At 47.3% G+C, this 21,169-nt stretch overlaps 1 protein-coding gene and 1 long non-coding RNA gene across 3 annotated transcripts in view; both read left to right on the forward strand.

The window, feature by feature from the left end:
• Positions 1–10,654, forward strand: part of LOC131833338 (uncharacterized) — an 11,742-nt gene extending 1,088 nt beyond the window's left edge. Inside the window, exons 2-3 of the long non-coding RNA XR_009354401.1 lie at positions 1,514–1,576; positions 7,911–10,654. This is a non-coding gene — a long non-coding RNA (uncharacterized LOC131833338). The remainder of the gene's footprint in view (positions 1–1,513; positions 1,577–7,910) is intronic.
• A 2,533-nt stretch (positions 10,655–13,187) lies between these two features.
• SCARA3 (scavenger receptor class A member 3) overlaps positions 13,188–21,169 on the forward strand; it is a 53,559-nt gene continuing 45,577 nt past the window's right edge. Inside the window, exon 1 of one of the 2 annotated variants that reach the window (XM_059176454.1) lies at positions 13,188–13,433. In XM_059176454.1, the coding sequence (XP_059032437.1) occupies positions 13,427–13,433 (7 nt within the window). In that variant the 5' untranslated portion in view covers positions 13,188–13,426. The remainder of the gene's footprint in view (positions 13,434–21,169) is intronic. The other variant, XM_059176448.1, reaches the window with a different exon arrangement.

Below are 21,169 nucleotides of genomic sequence, written 5' to 3' on the forward strand. Positions count from 1 at the left end.
GCCCACAACTTCCAGAGCTATAGCTTGAGGCCCAGTCCCTAGTGGCCCAAGGTCCGGGGACAACTAGGACCCCACCCTTTCCCTGGAGGGAGCACAAATGGAGCTTCTAGGCCTATGAAGAAGTAGGGGCACTTGAGCTGGGTGTATGGATTTCTGACTACAGTCTTAGTTCTGCCCTAAAGTTCTGGGTGACCTTGGACAACCACTTTGCCCTCTGGGCCTCAGTTTCTTCCAAGTAGACAATGAAGAATCGGGAAGGTAGGTGTCATCTCTAAGGTCCTATTCAACCATAACTTGAGACAAGGCCAAGTGTTGAGAAAATCAGCCCAGAGGGGGAAAAAAATTCCAGTGAAAATGTGGAACAATATTTCTCTCTTGAGGCTTCCTGTTATTTCCCTTTAAAAAGAAAAAAGTCTAATTATCAGTAACAGCTACATTTTCTATGGAAACTGCCTCCTCCTTACCATATCAATGACTGAGGTCACAGGAGCTGTTTTTGAGCACTCCTTGTAACTTTTCTGTTCTGTGCCCACCCCATACCCCCCTGCATCTGGCACAAGAGGCATAAATCTGTGATAATTATATTTGTAAAAATCAGACTTTAGAGGACAGACAAGGAGATCTGCCTTAGTCAGCTGATTTGGAAGGGAGGAGAGGGAGAGGGGATTTGGAAGAAAATAATCCTGTGAATGATAACTTGATCACTCTGTCTACTCAGCAAACAAGGCTCAGCTGATTAAACTTTAAAGGGGGAAATTGCGCATTTTGAAAGCTATCACACCATACCCCAGTGTGGATTCCCCACCACCACTAGTAATGCTCCCCCTCTCCCCTGGTGATCATCTGCCTCTGTTTGAATGCCCCCAGTGACTGAGAGCTTGCTACCTGTATGCAAACAGCTGTCTAGAAAAGCTGGATAGCACTAGGTTCTCAGAGTCTGGCCCCTGCAAGGGCAGCCCCAAGCCCGGTTCTGTCCTTCGAAGCCATACAGGAAAACCCAATCCCTCTCCCTCCTGCGAGTCCTTCTGATACTTGAAGGCAGCTAGTTGCTTCTCCCAGTGATCTCCAGGCATGTGGCTGCTTGCCCTGTCCTTGTTTGCAGATTCCTCCCCAGCCCTTTGGCCTTCTGGACCTTGCCTCTCTCGCTGCTCTGAGCCCAGCCATGAACCTGCCAATACCACGGAGAGCTGACTACCTTTCCCCTTGCTCAGATGTTCTAGACAAGGTTTTGTTTCACTGCTGAGTCACTTGGCTGATTCATATAGAATTCGTCATCTTTTTGGCAGATGCTGCTGTTTAATCATTTTGCTCCCATCTTGGACTTATGCAATCAGTTTGGGGTTTGTAGCTTGATTTTTTTGGAACAGGGGACCATGGGGAGGGTGTGAGGGGAAAGTAAAGGGCTCTATGTTTATTGATTTATCTGGTTTATCTCTGTATGCTTTTCTCCACCTTCTCTCCCCTGCTATGTAATATCTTTGTCATGCACCCCCATCACTGCCACACTGTCCAGCTCAGTGCCACCAGCCCGACCACTGCTGGCGTAGCTGGAACAAGCTAGAAATGGACAAAAACAGTAAGTAGCCCATGGCCTACTATTAATCATACCTCTCCAGGCTCAAATTGTTGAACCGGTCTATTCCATCAGTTACAGACCTATGAAAAAAATCATGCTTGATAAAAATTGTATACAGTAAACTCAGCCCACAGCAGGTACACAGGTGTCCTGAATGCTTTTTCAGAACCTCCCTAACAAAACAAAAGTGTCACTCCATCAGGTGCATTTCTCTCTCCTTGCATCTAGGGAATACATTTTTGGGAAAAGATATGAAGCTAGCCTCTTCCAAGATACTTATCATGGACCTCTGAGTAGACAAATATTACTTAAATTATCTTCACTGCTACACTTACTATTGACTCACTCCATGGTCTAGATGTTACCCCAGAATTAGTCAACTCTAACATTTAGCTCTAATTCTTTGATTAATGGGCATTTTTTAAAAGCTTTATTTATGTATTTTAGAGAGAGAGAGAGGAGCAGAGGAAGAGAAAGGAGAGAGAAATTGCTAGAGCAGACTCCCTGCTGAGTGCAGAGCCTGACATGGGGCTCAATCGAAGGACCTCGAGATCATGATCTGAGCTGAAATCAAGAGCCAGCTGCTCAATAGGCTGAGCCACCCAGGCGCCTCAGTGGGCATTTTTTTTTAAATTGGCCCCCAGATCTGTCTCAGGGCAAACCTAATTTTTCCACAATCACCTGGATTCCAGGTAATTATTTTAGATCAGTGATTTTCTATGGAACTATACAATGAAATCTCTTGGGGAGCTTTAAAACTTACCAGTGCCTGAGTCCCACCACCAGAGGTTATGATGGAATCAAGCTTGGATACAGCCAGAGAAAGCATCAGGACTTTTCAGATTCTCCAGGCAGTTTTTTTTTTTTTTAAGATTTTATTTATTTATCAGAGAGAGAGAGAGCAAGTGAGAGCGCACAAGCAGGGGTCGTGATAGGCAGAGCAATAGGCAGGCTCCCCACCAAGCAAGGAGCCTGATGCTGGGCTCAATCCCTGAACCCTGGAATCATGACCTGAGTTGAAGGCAGATGCTCAACTGACTGATCCACCTGGGCGTCCCTCTCCAGGTAGTTTTGATGCACGGCCAAAATTGAGGATTACTGTTTTTCCAGCTTATACTTTACTGGCTTGCACTGTGCTCTTTGATCCTCACCCTACCTCTACGTCCCTGTTAAGAGTATGTGGTATTCTTCTGTTTCATAAAAGACAAATGTAGGGGTCAAAGAATCTTAGCAGATGTTGCTTACACTGAACTGAAATCTGCCCCTTTATCACTTCTCCGTCCCCGTTCTTATTTCTGAGGTGCTATATGTTAAATTACCCCTCCCATACAGGACAGCCCTTCAAACATTTGAAAACCCTGATTCTGCCTCAACTTGGATACATTTCTTTCTTTTCTTTTCTTTTAAGATTTTATTTATTTATTTAGAGAGAGCATGAGTTGGGGGAGGGGCAGAGAGAGAAAAAGTATCTGGGGCAGACTCCCCGCTGAGCACAGAGCCCGACAAGGTGCTCAGTCTCAGGACCCTGAGATCACGACCTGGCCAGAAATCAAGAGTTGGACGCTTAAGCGACTGAGCCACCCAGGTGCCCCGACATATTTCTTTGTACGGGTCCTTCACTCCCGTCTCGAGAGCAAGGTTGCTGGATACCTAATCTGCTCCTCCCTGCCCCAAGGGTGATCCATTTTGTCTTCACTGCTCTGTTGTGGCTTTAGGAACAAACACAAGACCCAGCTTTGGGCAGCCAGGCGGGAGGGCAGCAAGGCACGACTTGGGATTTAAAACGAAGCTCCCTGTGCCCCCGAGGTGCCCTCTGCTTACTTTTATATTATGTCGTAACACACTGTGCTTCTCAAATTGGTCCACACCGACCTGTGGGGCAGGCTGCGAGGTGCTGTGAGTACACAAGGACACTCGTAACTGCTCAGATTTAAGGAGAAAAGTTAATATTTAGAAAGTCATCAGTTTCCATTCCTTTTCTTCCTTCCTTTCTTTCTATTTTATTCAGTTTCTCCCTAAATCTCATGTTTGGAAAGTAATGGATGTTTATTCATACATAAACTTATATTTAGAATGTATGCCTGTGTATATAATATCTGTACATAATATATATTATATATATAAACCAATAAGGGATTTTGCCTTTTTCTTTTCTTTTTAAATTTTTTTTTAAAAAATAGTATTATATACACTGCTTGCTCTTTTCCACAATATCACGGGTATATGGATATCCCTCCAGGTCATACATAGATAGATTTGAATCATACTTTTCTGTAGCTACATGTTTTATACAGCCGTTCCTTTGTTCCAGTTTTTTTTCTGTCACTATAAACTGTGCCACAATAAACATCCTTCCACAGGTATCCCTAATATGTTGGTGCCTTTACTAGCATAAAGTAGACTCCAAAATTGGGATTCCTGAATAAAAGGAAATTTAAAAAATTGCTGAATAAAAGGATAATTGTAGTCTTCACATTCATATATTCTGCCTGATGGTTTTCCCAAAACGTAGTGGTAAGTCCCACTCTCTCTGAGGATGTCCTTTCCGCCTGTGATCATCAGACTGGATGCTGCTGGCCTTTTGAATATGGGCCAGTCTGGTTTGTGAAAATGACCTTTTGCCACCTTAATCCTTTTGCCTGTTTATTATTTTCAACAAATCAGTCCCAAGATCAAGAGTGTCATGATCCACCAACTGAGCCAGCCAGGTGCCCCTCAACTAATCATTCTTTTATTTATTTATTTATAACGATTTTATATATTTATTTGACACACAGAGAGAGAGATCACAACTAGGCAGAGAGGCAGGCAAAGAGAGAAAGGAAGCAAGCTCCCTGCCGAGCAGAGAGCCCGATGTGGGGCTCCATCCCAGGGCCCTGGGATTATGACCTGAGCCGAAGGCAGAGGCTTTAACCCACTGAACCAACCAGGCGCCCCTATAGGAGCACTTTAAAGGAATAAAGTGACTTTAAGTGCATTGCAAATGTTTTTATCAAGTTATTATGTGTCTTTTCCCTTTGATTATGAAGGCTCTTAAAATTTTTATGTAGTGAAATTGGTTTTTCCCTTTATAAGTTTTTAGGTCTCCTGACCTAACAATGTCTCACTAAAATATTAAGAGTTGTTCTCCTGATTTTCTTCTAGCTTCCTGTTAGTTTTTATATTTAGATATTTAATCCAAATGCAATGTGTGTGTGTGTGTGGCATGGTGCGAATATATGAGGGTGTGTATGTGTGTGTTTATGGTAGGGTTTTTTTGGTGTGTGTATTTGTATGATATGTGGTATGTGTAGTGAGAGGTGTATGTGTGTGTGTGTAGGAGGGAGGTGAGGCAAGGATCTAACTTCATTTTTTCCCAGACCTGCAGCCAATTATGTCAACATGATTTATCAAATAAACTACCATATTCATGCTGGGTTGAAATGCCAGTTTGTCATCTGTGAAATTTCTCAGATAAATCTGGATCTGTTTTAGGACTTTCTAGTTTATGCCTCTGATTTATTTTTTCATTCCTGTGTAACATATTGTTTCCGTTACATAGCTGTGAAACAATAATTAATATTGAAAAGGTAATTTCTCCCACCCTTCCTTTACAAATTCTCTTGGCTCTTCTTGGACATTAATTCTCCAGTGTGAACTCTAATTTTGTTCCAGTTTGAAAAAAGATGGTAGTTGTAATTATAATTGCACTGAAAGCACATACTAGTTTTAGAGGAATTCACATTTTTATATTCTTTCTTCCTACTTGGAAGCATAACGTAGGTCTAGAAGTAAGTGAAACTATTATTTTTATGTCTAAGTAAAGTTTTCTTTTATCAAAGTGAGATATATGTATAATTTGAAAATATCAAATAGTACAGAAAGTACCAACGCAGAAGTCCCCTACCTCATTCCCCACCCTCCCTCCTCTCAAGGCTGCCGCCATGCCCACCCCCAACCCAGAAAAACGTTACTTCTGTATTCAAACAAATACTGTTTCGTTGTGATATGGCACACAATTTTACATCATTTCTCCAAGTAAGAGGAAAGATTTCAAAGACATTTTTGCTACTTCTGTCATTGTGGTGGTGGAAAGGTTAGAGAAATCTTTTTTTTTTTTTTTTTAGGATTTTATTTATTTTTATTTGACAGACAGAGATCACAAGTAGGCAGAGAGGCAGAGGAGGAAGCAGGCTCCCTGCTGAGCAGAGAGCCCGATGTGGGGCTCAATCCCAGGACCCTGAGATCATGATCTGAGCCAAAGGCAGCGGCTTAACCCACTGAGCCACCCAGGCGCCCAAGTTAGAGAAATCTTGATGAAGCATAGCAGTAACTGATATTTATCCGAACAGAATTCAACTGTTTACCCACTTCCATTCAGCCTTGTGCTCCCGTTCTCTAAGACATGGCCCAGCAGGCAGTAGGTGCTTAGTAAATACTTTTTAAATCACCTGAATCAATTCTTTGATTATTGAGATCTAAGATCTCAGGTTTGTTTGTTGATTTGTTTTGATAGTCTTTTCCTATTTTTGATCCATCTCAAAACTGTAATATCCACAAGGTTAGGGAACCTATCCCCGGCACTAGCACAGATCCTCACTATGTGTTTGTGTAATAAGGGAGTGAAAGCCATGCACTGACAAATGTCAATTACATCTTTTTCTCTGTTAGCTTCATCCTTTGCTAGTGCAACTGATGGTGAATCCACAGGCCGGGCTTAAATTCATTCCTCTTGAATTTTATCTTTGTTTTCCTTGAATATTATCATATGTGTACTGTGGACACCTGTCCAGGTAGTTCTGAATTTTATCCTTGCAGTTTTGAATGAGAAACAAAGAAATAAGCATGCCTTCTGGGTCTCCTCCATCCAGAGTATAGACAGGAATGTCCATTAGGACCCTTCTTATCACATTAAAATCTCTTGAAGGCCTGCTATAAATAAATTGCTGTATATCAGATCCTTTGGAAAATATCTTCCTCAAAAGCATTCATGTCCCTCCAGTTCTGGTCTTTCCATTTTCATATGTACAGTTCTTCTCTACCTGGATACAGGGGTTTTTCTGGTCCTCTTTGCAGTAATCCAAATTACAGAATCTCTGCAGGGATTCCTTCCCATTATCCAGTGGATGTTTGACTAAAAGAGGCTTCTCCTTCCTACAAATTATCGAGGCTCCTTTTTTCAGCTATATCCAGCCCCAAATGAAATCAGCCACGTTCTTTCTGAAGTCATAATTGATTCGGATGAAAGGTCTAAATACTTTATCTTTGCTAATACCTTGTTATATTAATCTGAAAGATTTGTTCAAGCTCTGATGCATCTCTGTAATTAAATTGCTTTAGGGGCACCTGGCTGGCTCAGGGTGTAGAATATGTGACTCTTGATCTCGGAGTTTTAAGTTTCAAGCCCTGTTTTGGGTGTAGAGATTACTTTAAAAAAATAAAATCTTTTAAAAAGTAAAACTAAACTGCTTTTCTTAGAACATTACTCCTACAGAGTTCATAAAATAAGGTATTCTTTGGACAATGTAAAGCCCCCTTTAAGAATTTCTCGGGCTAGAAGAATTCATATTCTATAGCATCACCCACTGATAAAGAGTGGCATTGCAGGGCACGTCTTGGCCACACTATATAAGTACATTCTCAAAAATTCTAGTACTGATAAATGAGAAGTAAGGCAAGAATCCATAGACATGGGGAAATCCTAGGTGACTTTCTGGGGGAAAACAATAAAAGACAGGAAACTTAAGAATTGTGAAAATAGCACATAGTTCAGAGAATGGGCCAAAGAAGCCAAGTTATCACTTCTCCCACCAAACATCTTCAACCGAAAATATTGAAGGACTCCCTCCCCCCACCCCAGGAAATTCTATTTCTTATTTTAAATGGAATCCAACAGAAAAATGGGGTTTATATTTTCCTGTACAGCCCATATTGTTGGAACACTGCTAGGATATACCCTGGACTGGCTCTCTGGGTCCTTTCAAAAATTTACTCTTGGGCAGCATTGATGGTATGGTGGTGAGCATATCAGCCTTCCAGAAATATTTCACTCCTTAGCTTTCAAGGAATGACCATCTGGGTGATGAACAAGGTGGCATGAACAAGGTGGTAACACTGTGGGAGTTTCAGTCCATGACATTAGAGAGTTTATTGAGGGGTAAGGGCAAAATCTTGCCAAGGACTGGGTTGGAGAGGGGTTAATGCACCGGAGGTCTCACCAGCGTCCACATTTCCCCCTTTCCTGGTGGTGACTGGGCTAAGGGATATTTCCCTGTCCCCTTGCCTTCGGTTGAGGTCATATGACTGAGTTCTGGTCGCTGGAATGGGGCTGATAGTGAGTGTGCACCTCTTCTAGGTCCGTGCCATGCTCACCTCCAACCCACAATCCTCCCATCTCTTCCCATTCTCCATCAACCTGGGATGCTGCTTACTGAAGATGGTAACATCGCAGGACAGAAGAAGACTGGATTCCCCCAGCCAACGTTTGTAAGAACCAGCTAACCTGCAGTGGATTGTGAAATTCATGAGAAATGAACTACTGCTGTCTGTCCTTGAAGTCTTGAAGTTACTTATCGGAGCTAGTGCTACTTGCTCTAACTACTACAGAAACTCTTGAAATGGGATGCCACAATAACAAAAACATAAATATGTGGCATTGCTTAGCAACATGCTAAAGGGCATTTGTTGGATAGAATCAAAGTGAGAGTGTATGTTCTCTGCTATTGGTTGTATTTGGCAAAGCAATCTAAGAAAAAAGATGGGCTCAGCAGAAGTGGATGGTTTGCAAAGAGAAATGAAGGGGAATAGAGAGAGTTTAGAAAATTTAAGCCTAATAGGGAAGAAAACACCAAGGGCTTCTCAATCCCAAGTGGCAGAAAAGCCCCATCAAGACCCAGCCTTGGTGAAAAGATCAGATTTAAGGATATGACATTCCCAGTCAAGTCTTGTAGCATCCAAGTAGCAACCTGCCCCTTGGGAGATAGAAAGAAGCACAGGGGACAGAAACAAGGAAATAAAGCAGGTTTGGAAACTATGTCTAGGAAAAACTCTAGGTGTGGTCACTAGCCCATGGAATCGACTAGAAGTAAATGGATAAGACTTTGCTAAAATTTGAGTGACTTTGATCATATATAAACAGACACCCAAAAACCCAAAACCAACCGAATACATAAAAACCCATATGCCCAGACTTTCACCTTTTATCTCCACTATTAGAGCGGTAAAATAACCCTGCTCCAGAAGGAAGTGTGCTGGGAGAACTGAACAACCTCAGGGAAGACTCAGCCCCCAGCACCCACTTCAGATGTATTCAAAACAGATAGTGGGCCAGGAAAAGCTTTCTAAAGAGCATAGCCTAGGGTTTAATAAGCAAGAGAGATCCTCCAGAGAGCTGAACAAGGCCCTAAACAAAGACCTGCCCCCATCCCAGGGTTAGGGGCCTTTACAGAATCTGGGAGGGTCTCAAAATATCCAAAGACCTTTAGCTACTCTGTCTCTCTCTCTCTTCCCTTTTCCAAATGGGTGTTTTTACTTGGTTATCTGATCCATGCTGCTCCATGTGAGACTGGAGCTACGTCAGATCTAAGGAAATACAGAATCACAGGGAGGCCCTGGACTGTGAGCTGCTGGGATGTGGGGTTGAACCCCACACCACCCCCGGTGGGGAGAATGAGCTTTATGTGTGAAGGCAAGGAAGCAAACCAGTATTTGGTGGCTGGGGGGGTGAACTGTGCAGAGAATGCCAGAGCCCACTGATCTTGCTTCATTCTCCATCCATAGCCCATGGCTCACTCTGTTTTCAACCCCTTGCTGTTAGGCAGGCTCTGGCCAGTGAAATATGGGTCAAAGTGCTTTACACCAGCCCAACCCATAAAATCCTCCGATGCAGGGCCCTCCATCCTTTCTTTCCTTTTGCAACAACCTTAGAGCCCCATGTTGAAGACAGTGGTAAAACAAGATGGGAGGTCCCTGGGTCCCTGAGTCACAATGTGGAAGAGAACTGCCCAACCCATCCAGGACTGTGATGTGAGTGAGAAATAAACTTTTGTTGTATTAAGATAGTGGGATATAGGGGTTGTCACAGCAGCAAGTGTTACTTACACTGACTAGTGTCAGGATAGGGAATGCCTATATTTATTTAGAAAATATACCAAATAAGAGAAGCTACCAGAGAAAGAGAAGTCAAAGAAGCTTAGAAGAACCAGGAGTATGTAGGATCAGAGAAACCAGGGAAGAAAAGAGCTTCAAGAAGAAACTGCTAATGGTGTTTGTGATGGTTAATTTTACATGTCAATTTCGCTAGGCCATGGTACTCAGGCATTTGTTCAAGCATTATTTTGTTGTTGTTGTTGTTGTTCAAACATTATTTTAGATGAAGGTGTTTTTTCAGTTGAGATTAACATTCAAGTCAGTAGACTTTGACTCCATCAGATTCTCCTCCATCCTGTGGCGGGCCTTATCTAGTCAGTTGAAGACCTTAATAGAAAATAGAAACTGACCTCCCCCAAAGAAAGAGAATTCTGTCAGTAGACTGACTTTGGACTTAGACTGCAACATTAACTCTTCCTGGGTCTCCAGTCTCCTGGTTATTTGTTCTGTTTCTTTGGAGAACCCTGACTAATACAGTGTTAAGTCTACAAAATGATTGAAGAGGATACAAGTTTCAAAAAGGCTATTATTGGGGCGCCTGGGTGGCTCGGTGGATTAAAGCCTCTGCCTTCGGCTCAGCTCATGATACCAGGGTCCTGGGATCAAGCCCCGCATCGGGCTTTCTGCTCAGCAAGGAGTCTGCTTCTCCCACTCTCTCTGCCTGCCTCTCTGCCTCCTTGTGATCTCTCTCTCTCTCTGTGTCAAATAAATAAATAAAATCTTTAAAAAAAAAAAAAAGGCTATTATTCTGGCAACTAAGAGGAAGGAAGCAATTTTAACAAACTTTGGGGTTTGGAGTTACAACCAAAGAAGGAAAAGTGGAAGCAATGTCCTAATGCTGTTGAAGAACAGGATGGGAGAGGAAGCGCTCAAAGGCACAGAGGGAGGAATTGAGCTTTAGGAGAAAGAGATGTTTAGTGCCTGAAGTAGAAAAGACAAAAGCAAGTTCTGGGGGAGCTCCCTGGGGAATTCTGTTCTAAGCAAACCACAGCACTGCTCAAGAAATGATGTGGGACTCTAGCTTTTTTAATACAAATGGTTCCAGCATTAGTGATCTGGTTTGTTTTGTTGTTGTTGTTGTTGTTTTCCCCTCTAAATGACCTCTTCCATATAGCAATTTCCTTTGGCTTCTAACAGAGGTATGACTCATGTGTCCCAGTCAAATGTACCCGCCCCTAGCCCCAGTTTTAAACAGTATTAAGCATTTCTCTCTATCCCACCCCACCACACCTGCCTGTGCCATCTGTGCCTCTGAGCACATGTCCCAGCCTGAGCTCCTTCCTGATAGCCCCTCATCTTCTGGACTGTTGAGGCAAGGCTGGGGTGGGGGGGCTAAGAGTTTCTTTCAGTTGACCCTGGGTCCATACCTCTGGCTGTTTTTGGCAGGTACCTGAAATTGAAGCTGAAGGCCTTCACCCAAGGGGTTGTGTACTCTCCAGGAAATCTCTGTCTCCTCCCTTCTTGATCTGTGGTCTGTGATCATCTTGTAGTCTCATCTTTCTGCTTTCCCTTTGAACTATTTCAGAGCTGTGACCCCTCCTGCCTGCCAACTCCTCTCCAGCACTTTCCTGCCACTCCGCAGGGCTGGGCCCCATCTCCCCTGTGTCCTTTTGGAACTGGGGCTCATCCCCTGAACATCTTCAGGGCTGGAGTCCAGCCCTGCTCACCCAGGGCCCATTTGCAGCCAGACACAGGCCTATTTCATTTCTTTGCTGATGCATTTGCAAATCATAACAATACCATAGGCTATACACATCTTCTGAGTCCAAGGGTCAGGGACAGGGGTGGGGGTACTCCCTCACATCAGGGTTAGGACCTTTTTGTCACTAAACATCTTGGATCAAGCCAACTAAAGAAAGCATGGAGAAGACCTAAGGTCATTTGCTTGTTCTTCTTGTGGATAAATATCTGAGTGCCTTCTGTGAGATGCAGTGTGGTAGCTATACACACAAGTGCCAGATTTAGCCTGCCTGGGTTCAAGTCCCAAGATCTCCACTTCCTAGCTACGTTCCTTACAGTAAGCTCGTGATTAATCTCTCCTTGTCTCATTTCCTCCACTGAGAAGTGAAGATAGTAGTTGTGTTTGTCTCCTAAAGCCACTGGGAAGGTGAAATACATTAACACACAGGTAACCTACAAATCCTACAAAGGATTCCTTTGATGGGACTACCCCCCTGGTATTTACAAAGCAGCTCTCCTGGTCCATGCCACAATCCCAGGAGGCTGAGGTGGACTCAGAATCCAGACTCAAGGAGTACAGCGTGAACTACTACAAGGCAGGCAACAGCCTCTCTGAACCTCAGTCTCCACTTCTGTACAATGGGCACCATTGTTCCTTGCTTCAGCTCTAGAGGCTGTAGTGAGCTATCTTGAGAAAATGGATAGAATGTGCTTTATATGTGCTTTATAAACTGAAACTTGTCCCTCCTCCCGGGGTGGGGCCTATTAGAGATAGATGAACATCACCCTTTCTGATGGGCTGGGATTCCTGAATGGTAACTAGGGCACCTTGTCGGCTCCTGGCTTAGAAGAAAGTGTCTCTGCTTGAGCCCTACCTCCTTTACTCTAAGGGCCAAACGGGGGTCGGCATGGAAGTGTGGGGATGTGGGGAAAGGCTAGGCGGGGTTGCCCCCACGCTGGGGTCCCCTCTCTCCCTGCACGACGCTGTTGTAGTGTTCATCACACCTCAGCACCCTGACTTGTTTCATTGCTGGCTTTCCGCACCAGAGGCAACCTCACAGAGTATCCCTCACCCTCCCAGAGCTGGGGCCAGAAGCTGGTGCATGGAAGGTGGCCAGGGTATGTTCCATTAATGAAGAATGATATGTGAGGACCCCCAGAGGAGAGCCTCAGACAAGAGTCACAACTCCTGACTCGAGGTCACTCTTCCCCCGATGTCACTGTACAAAATCATAGAATCTGGGAGCGCCTGGGGCCCAATTCTCTCCTTGCAGAAAACCGAGGTTTGGAGACCTGGAGTGGCCGCTCAAAGTCACTCACCCAGCGCGTGGGTGACCAACCTTGCTGGCCTCCCCGGGACTGAGAGGATGGCGGGGATGCGGAATTTCAGGGCTGAGGCGGGGACAGTCCCCGGCAACCCGGGGCTGGAAGCCGGGGACCCTGCGTTGCCCCAGTCCATCTGCCTCTCAGGCGGGTGAGGAGACCGTCCGGGGCTGAGACTTGCTCCCAGCCACGAGGCGGCCCCCAGGGCGGGCGGCGGCTGCCAGGGGAGTGGAGGGGTCCCCCGCGCGCTCCCCGGGGTTCCAACGGCCTCAGGGCGGGCGGGCGAGCTGGCGGGCCCGGCGTTGGGGACCCGCGGCGGCACAAAGAGGCCCGGCCGCGGCAGTTTTGAACCTCCCGAGGAAGTGGATCTGGGCCGGGGCCCAGGGCGTGACGGGGAGGGCGGGAGCGCGCCCGCGAGCGAGGGGGAGGTGGGAGGCGGGGAGCGCGGGGCTCGGGGCGGCCGCAGACCTCGCCGGCCTCCAGCGGGAAGCGCGCGCGCGGGCGGCGGCGGCAGCAGGATGGGCGGCCTGGGGCCCCTCGGCGGCGACCCCGCGGACCCTCCCCTCGGCGCGCCGCCTCCGCAGCCGGGCGCTCGAGCGGGCGGCGTGTAGGTAGGCGAGCGGGCGCCAGCCGAGGAGCCGACGGCTTCACCCCACCCCTGGCCACTCCGCAGCTCGAGCCGCCGCCCCGGGGCGCTTCCGAGGCCCCGCAGGAGGGACCATGAAAGGTAAGCCCGGCGCGCGCGAGGGCCGAGGAGAACCCCCGCTGGCCCCCCGCACCCCCACCCCACCCCGGCGGCGAGGCTGCGGAGGGGACGAAGCTCCCGGAGCGAGCTCTGGGCTCTCGCGCCCTTCTGATCCTCCCGCGGAAGGCGTTGATGAACAGGACGGAGGGAGCCCTGATGTTTAGAGGAGGGGGAGAGTTCACACGCAGCCCCCTTCACAGTTCTCTTCTCACTCTGCGTTGCTTTATCCCCCCAAATAGTTGTAAATTCCAGAGAAGTTTCAGATCCCTTTAACCGGTCAGTGCAAAAAGATGCCACCAGCCCAACTTTCTGGCCGTGTTAAAGCCCCATCCAGGCGACCCATCTCAGAGGCTCCTGCAGCCCCTACCTAGACTTCTGCGCCCGGGGCCAGGCGTAGGACTCTCCTCCAGGAGCTTCAGTCCTTTCCTCAGGAGAGACCTGTTGTGTCCAAGTCCTTCAGCCCAGACCTTGCCCTACCAGACCCCTGAACCCTGGCTGACCCACCCGGTGACCTCCCAGGGACACAGCAGCTGGGGAGGGCCCCTGGTCCAGGCCTGAGCTTTCCAGAGGGCACTGGGTCATCTCCACCATAGCCCTTGCAACCAAGTCCTGGGATGGACACAAGAACAGGACTCGGTCCCAGGTGCTCATACCTGGGCCTGGCTTTCTGGAGGCCCCGGAAAGAACACACTTTGTCTTAACACTCATTTCCAAGCTAGGGGAGCAGCAGGAATTGGAATCATCCTACGGGACAGGATGATTTAGGTTTTGAATGCTCTCTTCTGTGCTTGTTAATAATTCCTCCCTAGCGCCTCTCTCAGGCAGGTGCTGAGCTCCTGGCAGTAAGAACCTCCCTACTCCTTTGACTTGTTGAATGTGGGGACTGAAAAAGACCTTGGAGATCATCTAAAGGGCTTTAAACTCTACTCTCGAGTGTTGTTGAAGAAGCAGCTCTGTTGGTGTCCTTTACATAGAAGGGGATGAAGAAAGGATTCACAGGCAAACCTCGGACAGAATACAGCCAACATGTTGTATAGTTGAAGAAACTGAGACCAAACAGGTGGAAGCGGCTTCATGGGTATACAAACCTGTGCCCCCCAACAGGTCCCCGCACTCGGAAGGCCTCGTACTAGGTTTAATGTCTTGAAATTCGTAAAAACTTTTAAAGAGGGTCCTCTCATGCTTTTGTTTTGCACTGGGCTCTACCAGTTATGTTTCTGGTCCTACGGCTAGAAGAAGGAACTTGCTTAAGAGTCACAGCTAGTCACGGGGACCAGAGCTCAGGGCCCGACTTCCAGGCCAGAGCACTGGCTAACATACCCTTACCTCTCTGTCGCTTCCTTCCCTCTGGCCTCTGGCCCCTCTGTGCTTCCGGATGGCCTCACTATGTCTTGGGCTGTCTGGGATGAGACAAGCAATTTATAAGCAACCCCAGGGAGTTCCCTTGGCTGCAGAGAGCAGCCTCGCCCACAGAGCTCTTGCTCTCAGCTACCACATCTTACAGAACTGCACCCACCCCCGTTAGCTGGCCTGGGGCAAGTCATTACCCAGAAGTCTCTGGAAGGGTCTTAGGCCACATCTCACCACAGGATCGGGGCCCACACTGCTCTGGACCTTAATGATGATGGTAAGATGCTACACGTACTCAGAATGGTTTGGCTTCACCAACATTCTTGACAAACACTGTAAGAGAAAATCTAGTGAGGGAAAGACGAGACAGAAGTCCTCTGAAATGGTGGAGACATCCTGCTCCCATTGAGGAGGGAGTTAGGAGCACATGACCTGCTTTCTGAAACCCAGCAAGGCAATTCCAGTCTTCTGAGTGGAAGAGGAACAAGCTGGTGTGGATGACTATTTGGTGGAGAAAGGGCTGGCTGGAAGTCTGTGGGCTCCCTCCTGGCATTCCTAGGGTCTGCTCCCCTCACCTCCTTTTCCCCATTCTCAACAACAGCCTCACCAACCAGGTGGGGCCAAATTCCTGTTCATTGAGGCCTTTGGGGCAGCTCTCGTGTATTTTTCCTCCAGCCTCCGGGAAACCTTCTGTGATCTCTTGTAACACCCCAGGGGCATAGGCTGCAGAGCTTCGGGGGAAGACAAGGCTTGATTTCCAGTACACCTCTCTACGGGGTCTTCCCTCATCCTCCCTAGGAGCCAGGAGGAGCGACCACCTCTACCTGACATGGAAAAAGCAGGGCAGACAGCAAATATTTGGCCTTTGGATCATGGAGTTTGAAGAAGCAGGACTAGATTTCACCCACACGGAAAAAGTAAAGTGCCCAGCAAAGCAGGGCGGCCCTTCCAGGCTGGCCCTTCCCCAAGGGGAACCGGCTTCCAAGCCTCCTCCAAAGGCCCACCAATCTGAGAAGTACATCTGTTGGCCAACATTCACCTCCCCCCTCAAAGCCAAACACGGTGATGTTATGCTTTGTGGGGGAGAGGGGTGTTGGTGGGGACGGCACTTAAGGAAACGCGTGTGCTGAGGAGCACAGCCACCAGTGGCCAGGAGCCAGGCCTCCTCTGCCAGCCAAGCTGTTTCCACCGGAGGGCCCCTCCTGCCTGCTTGCTTGCCTGCCTGCCTGCCTCTGGCCAGGCCTCCCAGGCAGCTGCATTTTTCCATGCAGGCCGGTACCTGGCCCCAGGTGTCCCTTCTCGCACCCGAGGGCATAGAGCTGCCACCAGCCCATCTTGGAGCTTCCCACTGGCTTGTCTGAGACGTTAACAGCCACCTGTGGGATGCTGTGCACATCTGTGGTGAAAGCCCTCCCAGCTCTGTCAACTCCCCACCCCCACACGCTGTAGGAACAGCCTGGTCCCCTGGGATTGGAGAGTCAAAGACCTGGGCTCTATTCCTGGCCCCATGTGAGGCTCTGGTCAAAGTGTTTCCCTCTCTGGGCCCCGTTCTCCTCCTGGGTGGTCCCTGAGGCCCCTCATGTCCTGACGTAACGTGACCCAGCCCCCAGGAACTCTAAGCCTGAGGACCATTTGGGGAGCGGAAGTGACTCGGTGGAGAGATGGTTGGAAGCAGGCCCACCGCACGAGCAGATCTGTGCCCCTGGGAGACTTGTCCTCAGCTGCCATATACAGGGCAGAGTCACACCCTGCTGTTCTCCCAGCGTAGGAGGAACAGCCCCTCCCTACAGAATCAGAGACCAGTGCCCACACTCCATGGACAAAAGTGTGGACAGGCAGAGAAAGGGCTGCAGAGTACAGCCCTGTGATCTCAGGAAAATCTACCAGGTGCCGCTTAGCAGAGGAGATTGTATCCAATCACAAGTGGGTAGACTGTGCCCCCTTTGAAAGCCTGACCCCCATCCTCAGACCATGGCTGCTAGAAGGAACCTGATTCTAAAAGAAAAGGAGCTGATGTGGTAGGGTGTAAAGAGGCATTAAACAGCTCACTTTTTTGGGGGGACCTGAGGGCTCGGATGATGGGGATTAGTTCCAAACCCTCGGGCACACACACACACACACACACACATGCGCGTGCACATGTGTGTGGACGCACTGCTGACCTTCCCCTCCAGCTGGGGTCATTTTGATACTCGAAGACTCACATCCCAAAGCTAATTTGAGAGAAAAAAGAATTCTGCTTCTCAGCAGGTGTTCGCTGGAATAGCTTAGCAAGTTTCCTGGAGGACAGGCAGCTGTGCTAGGTGTGAGGCCTGCGAGTCCAGCAGTGGGACGGACCGGGCTCCTCATCACTCACATAGACGCTGCCCGTGTTTGCTTGTGTTTCGGTTAGCAGGTGCATGGGTGTGTACATGTGTTGTGAGCGCTGAAGCCCAAGGTTAGAGGGAGCCCTCTCACCCACCAGCTTTATAAGCTCGTAGCTATAATGGAGTCATTGATGCTCTCCGGCCACCTCCTCGGCAAATACATTGGATCATCTTTAATGCTCGTTCCAGCTCTAACATCCTCCTCTGTGGTTTCTCCTTCTGATAGGGTGCGCTTATTTATTTATTTTATTTGAGTCATGTTGACACACACTGTTAACTTAGTTTCAGGCTTAGGACAGAGCTGTGCTCACCAAAAAGTGTAACAGCCATGTCACCCTGCAGCACTGTTACAATATCATCAGCTCTGTTCGTTGTGCTGTGTCTTTTCTGCTCAGGACTTACTCACTCTGTAACTGAAAGCCCGTATCTCCTACTCCCCTTCACCCATTTTGCCAGCCCCCCCCACCTCCCTTCTGGCAACCATCTGTCTCTTCTCTGTATTTATAGATCTGATTCTGTTCTTTGTTTATTCATTTGGTTGTTTTTTTTCCCCTAGATTCCATGTATAAGTGAAATCATATGGTATTTGTCTTTCTCAGTCTGCTGGTATTTGTCTTTCTCAGTCACTTAGCATAATATTCTCTGGTTTCATCCATGTTGTTGCAAGTGGCAAGGTTGCACCCTTTTTCGTGGCCACATAATATTCCACTCTATATACTGGGTATATATACATTTCTATCTATCCAGCTATCTATTGATCTTTATCTATTTTTCTCTCTGAATAAGACTGTGGAACCCACAGAGTAGTGTTAGAATGAGAGGTGAATGAATATGGTGACCCTGGCTGCCTTCTTCTCGCCTCACTCTCTCCCGGTGGCTGTCACTTAGGAGGTATCCACTACATCCGCCAGTGTGTAAATCTGAGTCCCCCATTACGCTGAAATCCTTAAAGAGGAACATCATGGGATTCCCAGAACCTAATGTTGGTCTCCAGTAAAGACTTGTGCTTCTATTTCACATTTACTGACCATCTGCCGTATGTCAGAGTTTGTATGTCTATCTGTACCTAAGGGCCAAGGAAGATGCAAAGAAGGGCTCCACATCCTTTCTCTCAAGGAGCTTACCCTTTGCTGGAACTGGTTCTTTCCCTCTCTCCCGCCTTTGCTGCTCCTCTTCTGGATGACCCTGGTAGCAGCTGTGGAGCCTCTGGTTTTTAGGGGGCACCCATTCCTGAACAATCTCACCCAGCCATGTGGATTTGACACATGGGGAGAGGCTGGTGCAGCCAGGTTTACAACACTGGGCTCTGGACACCTATTACAAAGAGGATAACACCTCTCGCTAGAGACCTGCAGAGACCTCCTTCAAGGCTCAGATGAGATACCTTCACGTCCACCTGAACCCTAAGCTAAGCTATTCTATATTCTGGGATGTTGCCCCATACTCCAGTGGTTTCTGCCCTGAGGCAGACAAGACAGACACACTTAAGAGGAAAACCAGATAATGAAGGGAGAAGAAGATACCAATCAGATGACAGGTCTATACAGTGGATTCGGTAGGAATCCTGTGGAGAAAGAGCATTAGAAGTTGGCGCACCTTGGAGAGGATTTCAGGAAGAGTTGAAGAGTAGACATAGACTTGTTACATTTAATCATTTTATAGTACATATGCTTTAGGAAAATTTTTGAAAAATTTAGTAACGCGGGAAAGAAAAAGTATTTATGTGAATTCCTACTCCTCAAAAAAAAAAAAAAAAAAAATTGACAAGATTTGGAAGAGCATTCTTCCAGAAATCTTTCTGGGTGTGTTTGCACACAGATTTTTTTTTTCATATGGATAAGACTATACTTTCCATGTTATTCAGTATATGTATTTTTTTTTTAAAGTTTTGCCCATTTGTCAGAGAGAGAGAGGGAGAGCAAGCACAAACCAGGGGAGCAGCAGGCAGAGGGAGAAGCATGCTCCCCACTGCGCAAGGAGCCAGATGTGGGACTAAATCCCAGGACCCTGGATCATGACCTGAGCTGAAGTCATCAGATGTCCAACTGACTGAGCCCCCCAAGCATCCCTCTTTATATGTTCTTTAAAAAATTCAACAATAGAACATAGATATCGTCCCTGGGCCAAAAATAGAGATCTGCACTATTTTTTAAATGGTTGCATAATAGTCCACATATGCCTTTCGATCATTTATTTAACCAACCCCTTCTTGATGGGCATTTGAGTCATTTACGTTTTTCCTTGGATTTAGCATAGCATGCAGTGATAATTCTTACACATCCATCTTTGTCTCATGGTGTAAGTATCCCCTGAGGAAGAAGCTCCTAGAAGAGGGTTTGGGGAGTCCAAAGGCACGCTCATCTGAAGTTTGGAAACAGAGTGCCACACTGTTCCACAGGCACAGCAGGCCCTTCATTCCCATGGGGTCTGAGGTGTAACACCTGAAGGTGGAGAATTTTGATCTTTTCAGGAAAGGAGGAAGTGAGTTCATCTTTGGGGAATAGCGGGCTGAGAAGAGGAGGAGTGGTGGCGACAATCCAGGGGCCAGGACTTGGCTGAAGGCAACTCCACACCACTCTCAGCTCCCCAAAGGGCTCCTCTCCAACCCTGCTGGGTTTCCCCTGAGCAGTGCAGAGAAAACAGGCTGAGGGGCTGAAGGCGCAAGGGCCGGAAGAGAAAGGTAAGGGCTCCAGCAAGCTGAAGCTTATCCTGGGGGGCTCCACTGATGGCAGGATGGAGTAAGGAGTAAAAAGGCTTAGTGCAGCGGGGAGTGGGAAGAGCAGTGGGAATGGTCCTGGAGACCCTGCAGATGGACCGGCAGGGAGCTTTCTGCTGCAGAGGCTGAGCTGTGTTTGAGGCAGAGAGGAGACCCATAGATCCTGGGTCTAGGAGCCCCAAGGTCCAGAGAACCAAGGGACTTTCAACAAATGTTTTCTCCATTAAAGTTGATGGGAGGAGACAGGATAAAAAAGTAATCCAGCCCAGGCAATGGGCTTATCCAGAACAGTGTTCCCCGAAGCTGGTGCATTTCATTCCTAAGGTCATAATAGCCAACTCGATACCTGAATACCGGTTCCATGGGGTTTATTTATTTTTTTTTTAAGCATGTCAGGAAGTTCTACAATCAAATGTTTAAGAAACATAAAAATAAACACAGATTGAAGCAGGCTTTTTTTTTTGTGGGACTTGTCTATATCTTCACTATATTAATGTGAGTTTCTAAGATGGTAAATAGTGTATGCAGCATTTTCTAGACTTACTTGATCAAAGAACTTTTTTTTCACAAAGAGTAATTTGGAATTCCAAAGTGTTGCATAGGACATAGTTTGAAAAATAGGTTTCTTTTCCTTCCTTCCTTCCTTCCTTTCTTTTGTGTGTGATGGGGAGGGACAGAGGGTGAGAGAGAAAGAGAATCCCAAGGAGGTCCCACACCAAGCGCAGAGCTCAACAATGGGCTCGATCTCACAACCCTCAGATCGTGACCTAAGCCGAAATCAAGAGTTGGATGCTTAACTGACCGAGCCACCCAGACACCCTGAAAAATGGGTTTCATGAAAGTTGGAAATCGGTCCTGAGAATAAGTGGCACTGAGAAAGGACAATAAATGATAGTAACAATTCCAGTAGGATTGAAAAAGAACCCCAATAAAAATGACAGCTACCATTTATCAGTATTCACTGTGTGCCAGGTACTTGTCATTTGTCACCTCGTTGGGTTTCCACAACAGCTTGTGAGTCTAGTTTGCACATGAAGCTGAGAAAGGGGAGAGGATCCCCATGAGAAAGAGAACAGGGACTTCAAACAGTGAAACACGGGGAGAGTGAGGGGTTCAAAGATCCAGAAATGTCAACAGAGACCAAGGAACTGGTGATCCCTATGCCTCTCCCCCATTCCCATGGGATTTGTGGGTTCAAGGGGAGGAGCTACTGTCTGCACAAAGGAGGACCAATATGTATGTGATGGTGGGGGAGGGTTGGGTCTCTTGCATGGAGTGGATAACGA

This window comes from Mustela lutreola, chromosome 1 (assembly GCF_030435805.1).
Source record: "Mustela lutreola isolate mMusLut2 chromosome 1, mMusLut2.pri, whole genome shotgun sequence".
NCBI lineage: Eukaryota > Metazoa > Chordata > Mammalia > Carnivora > Mustelidae > Mustela > Mustela lutreola.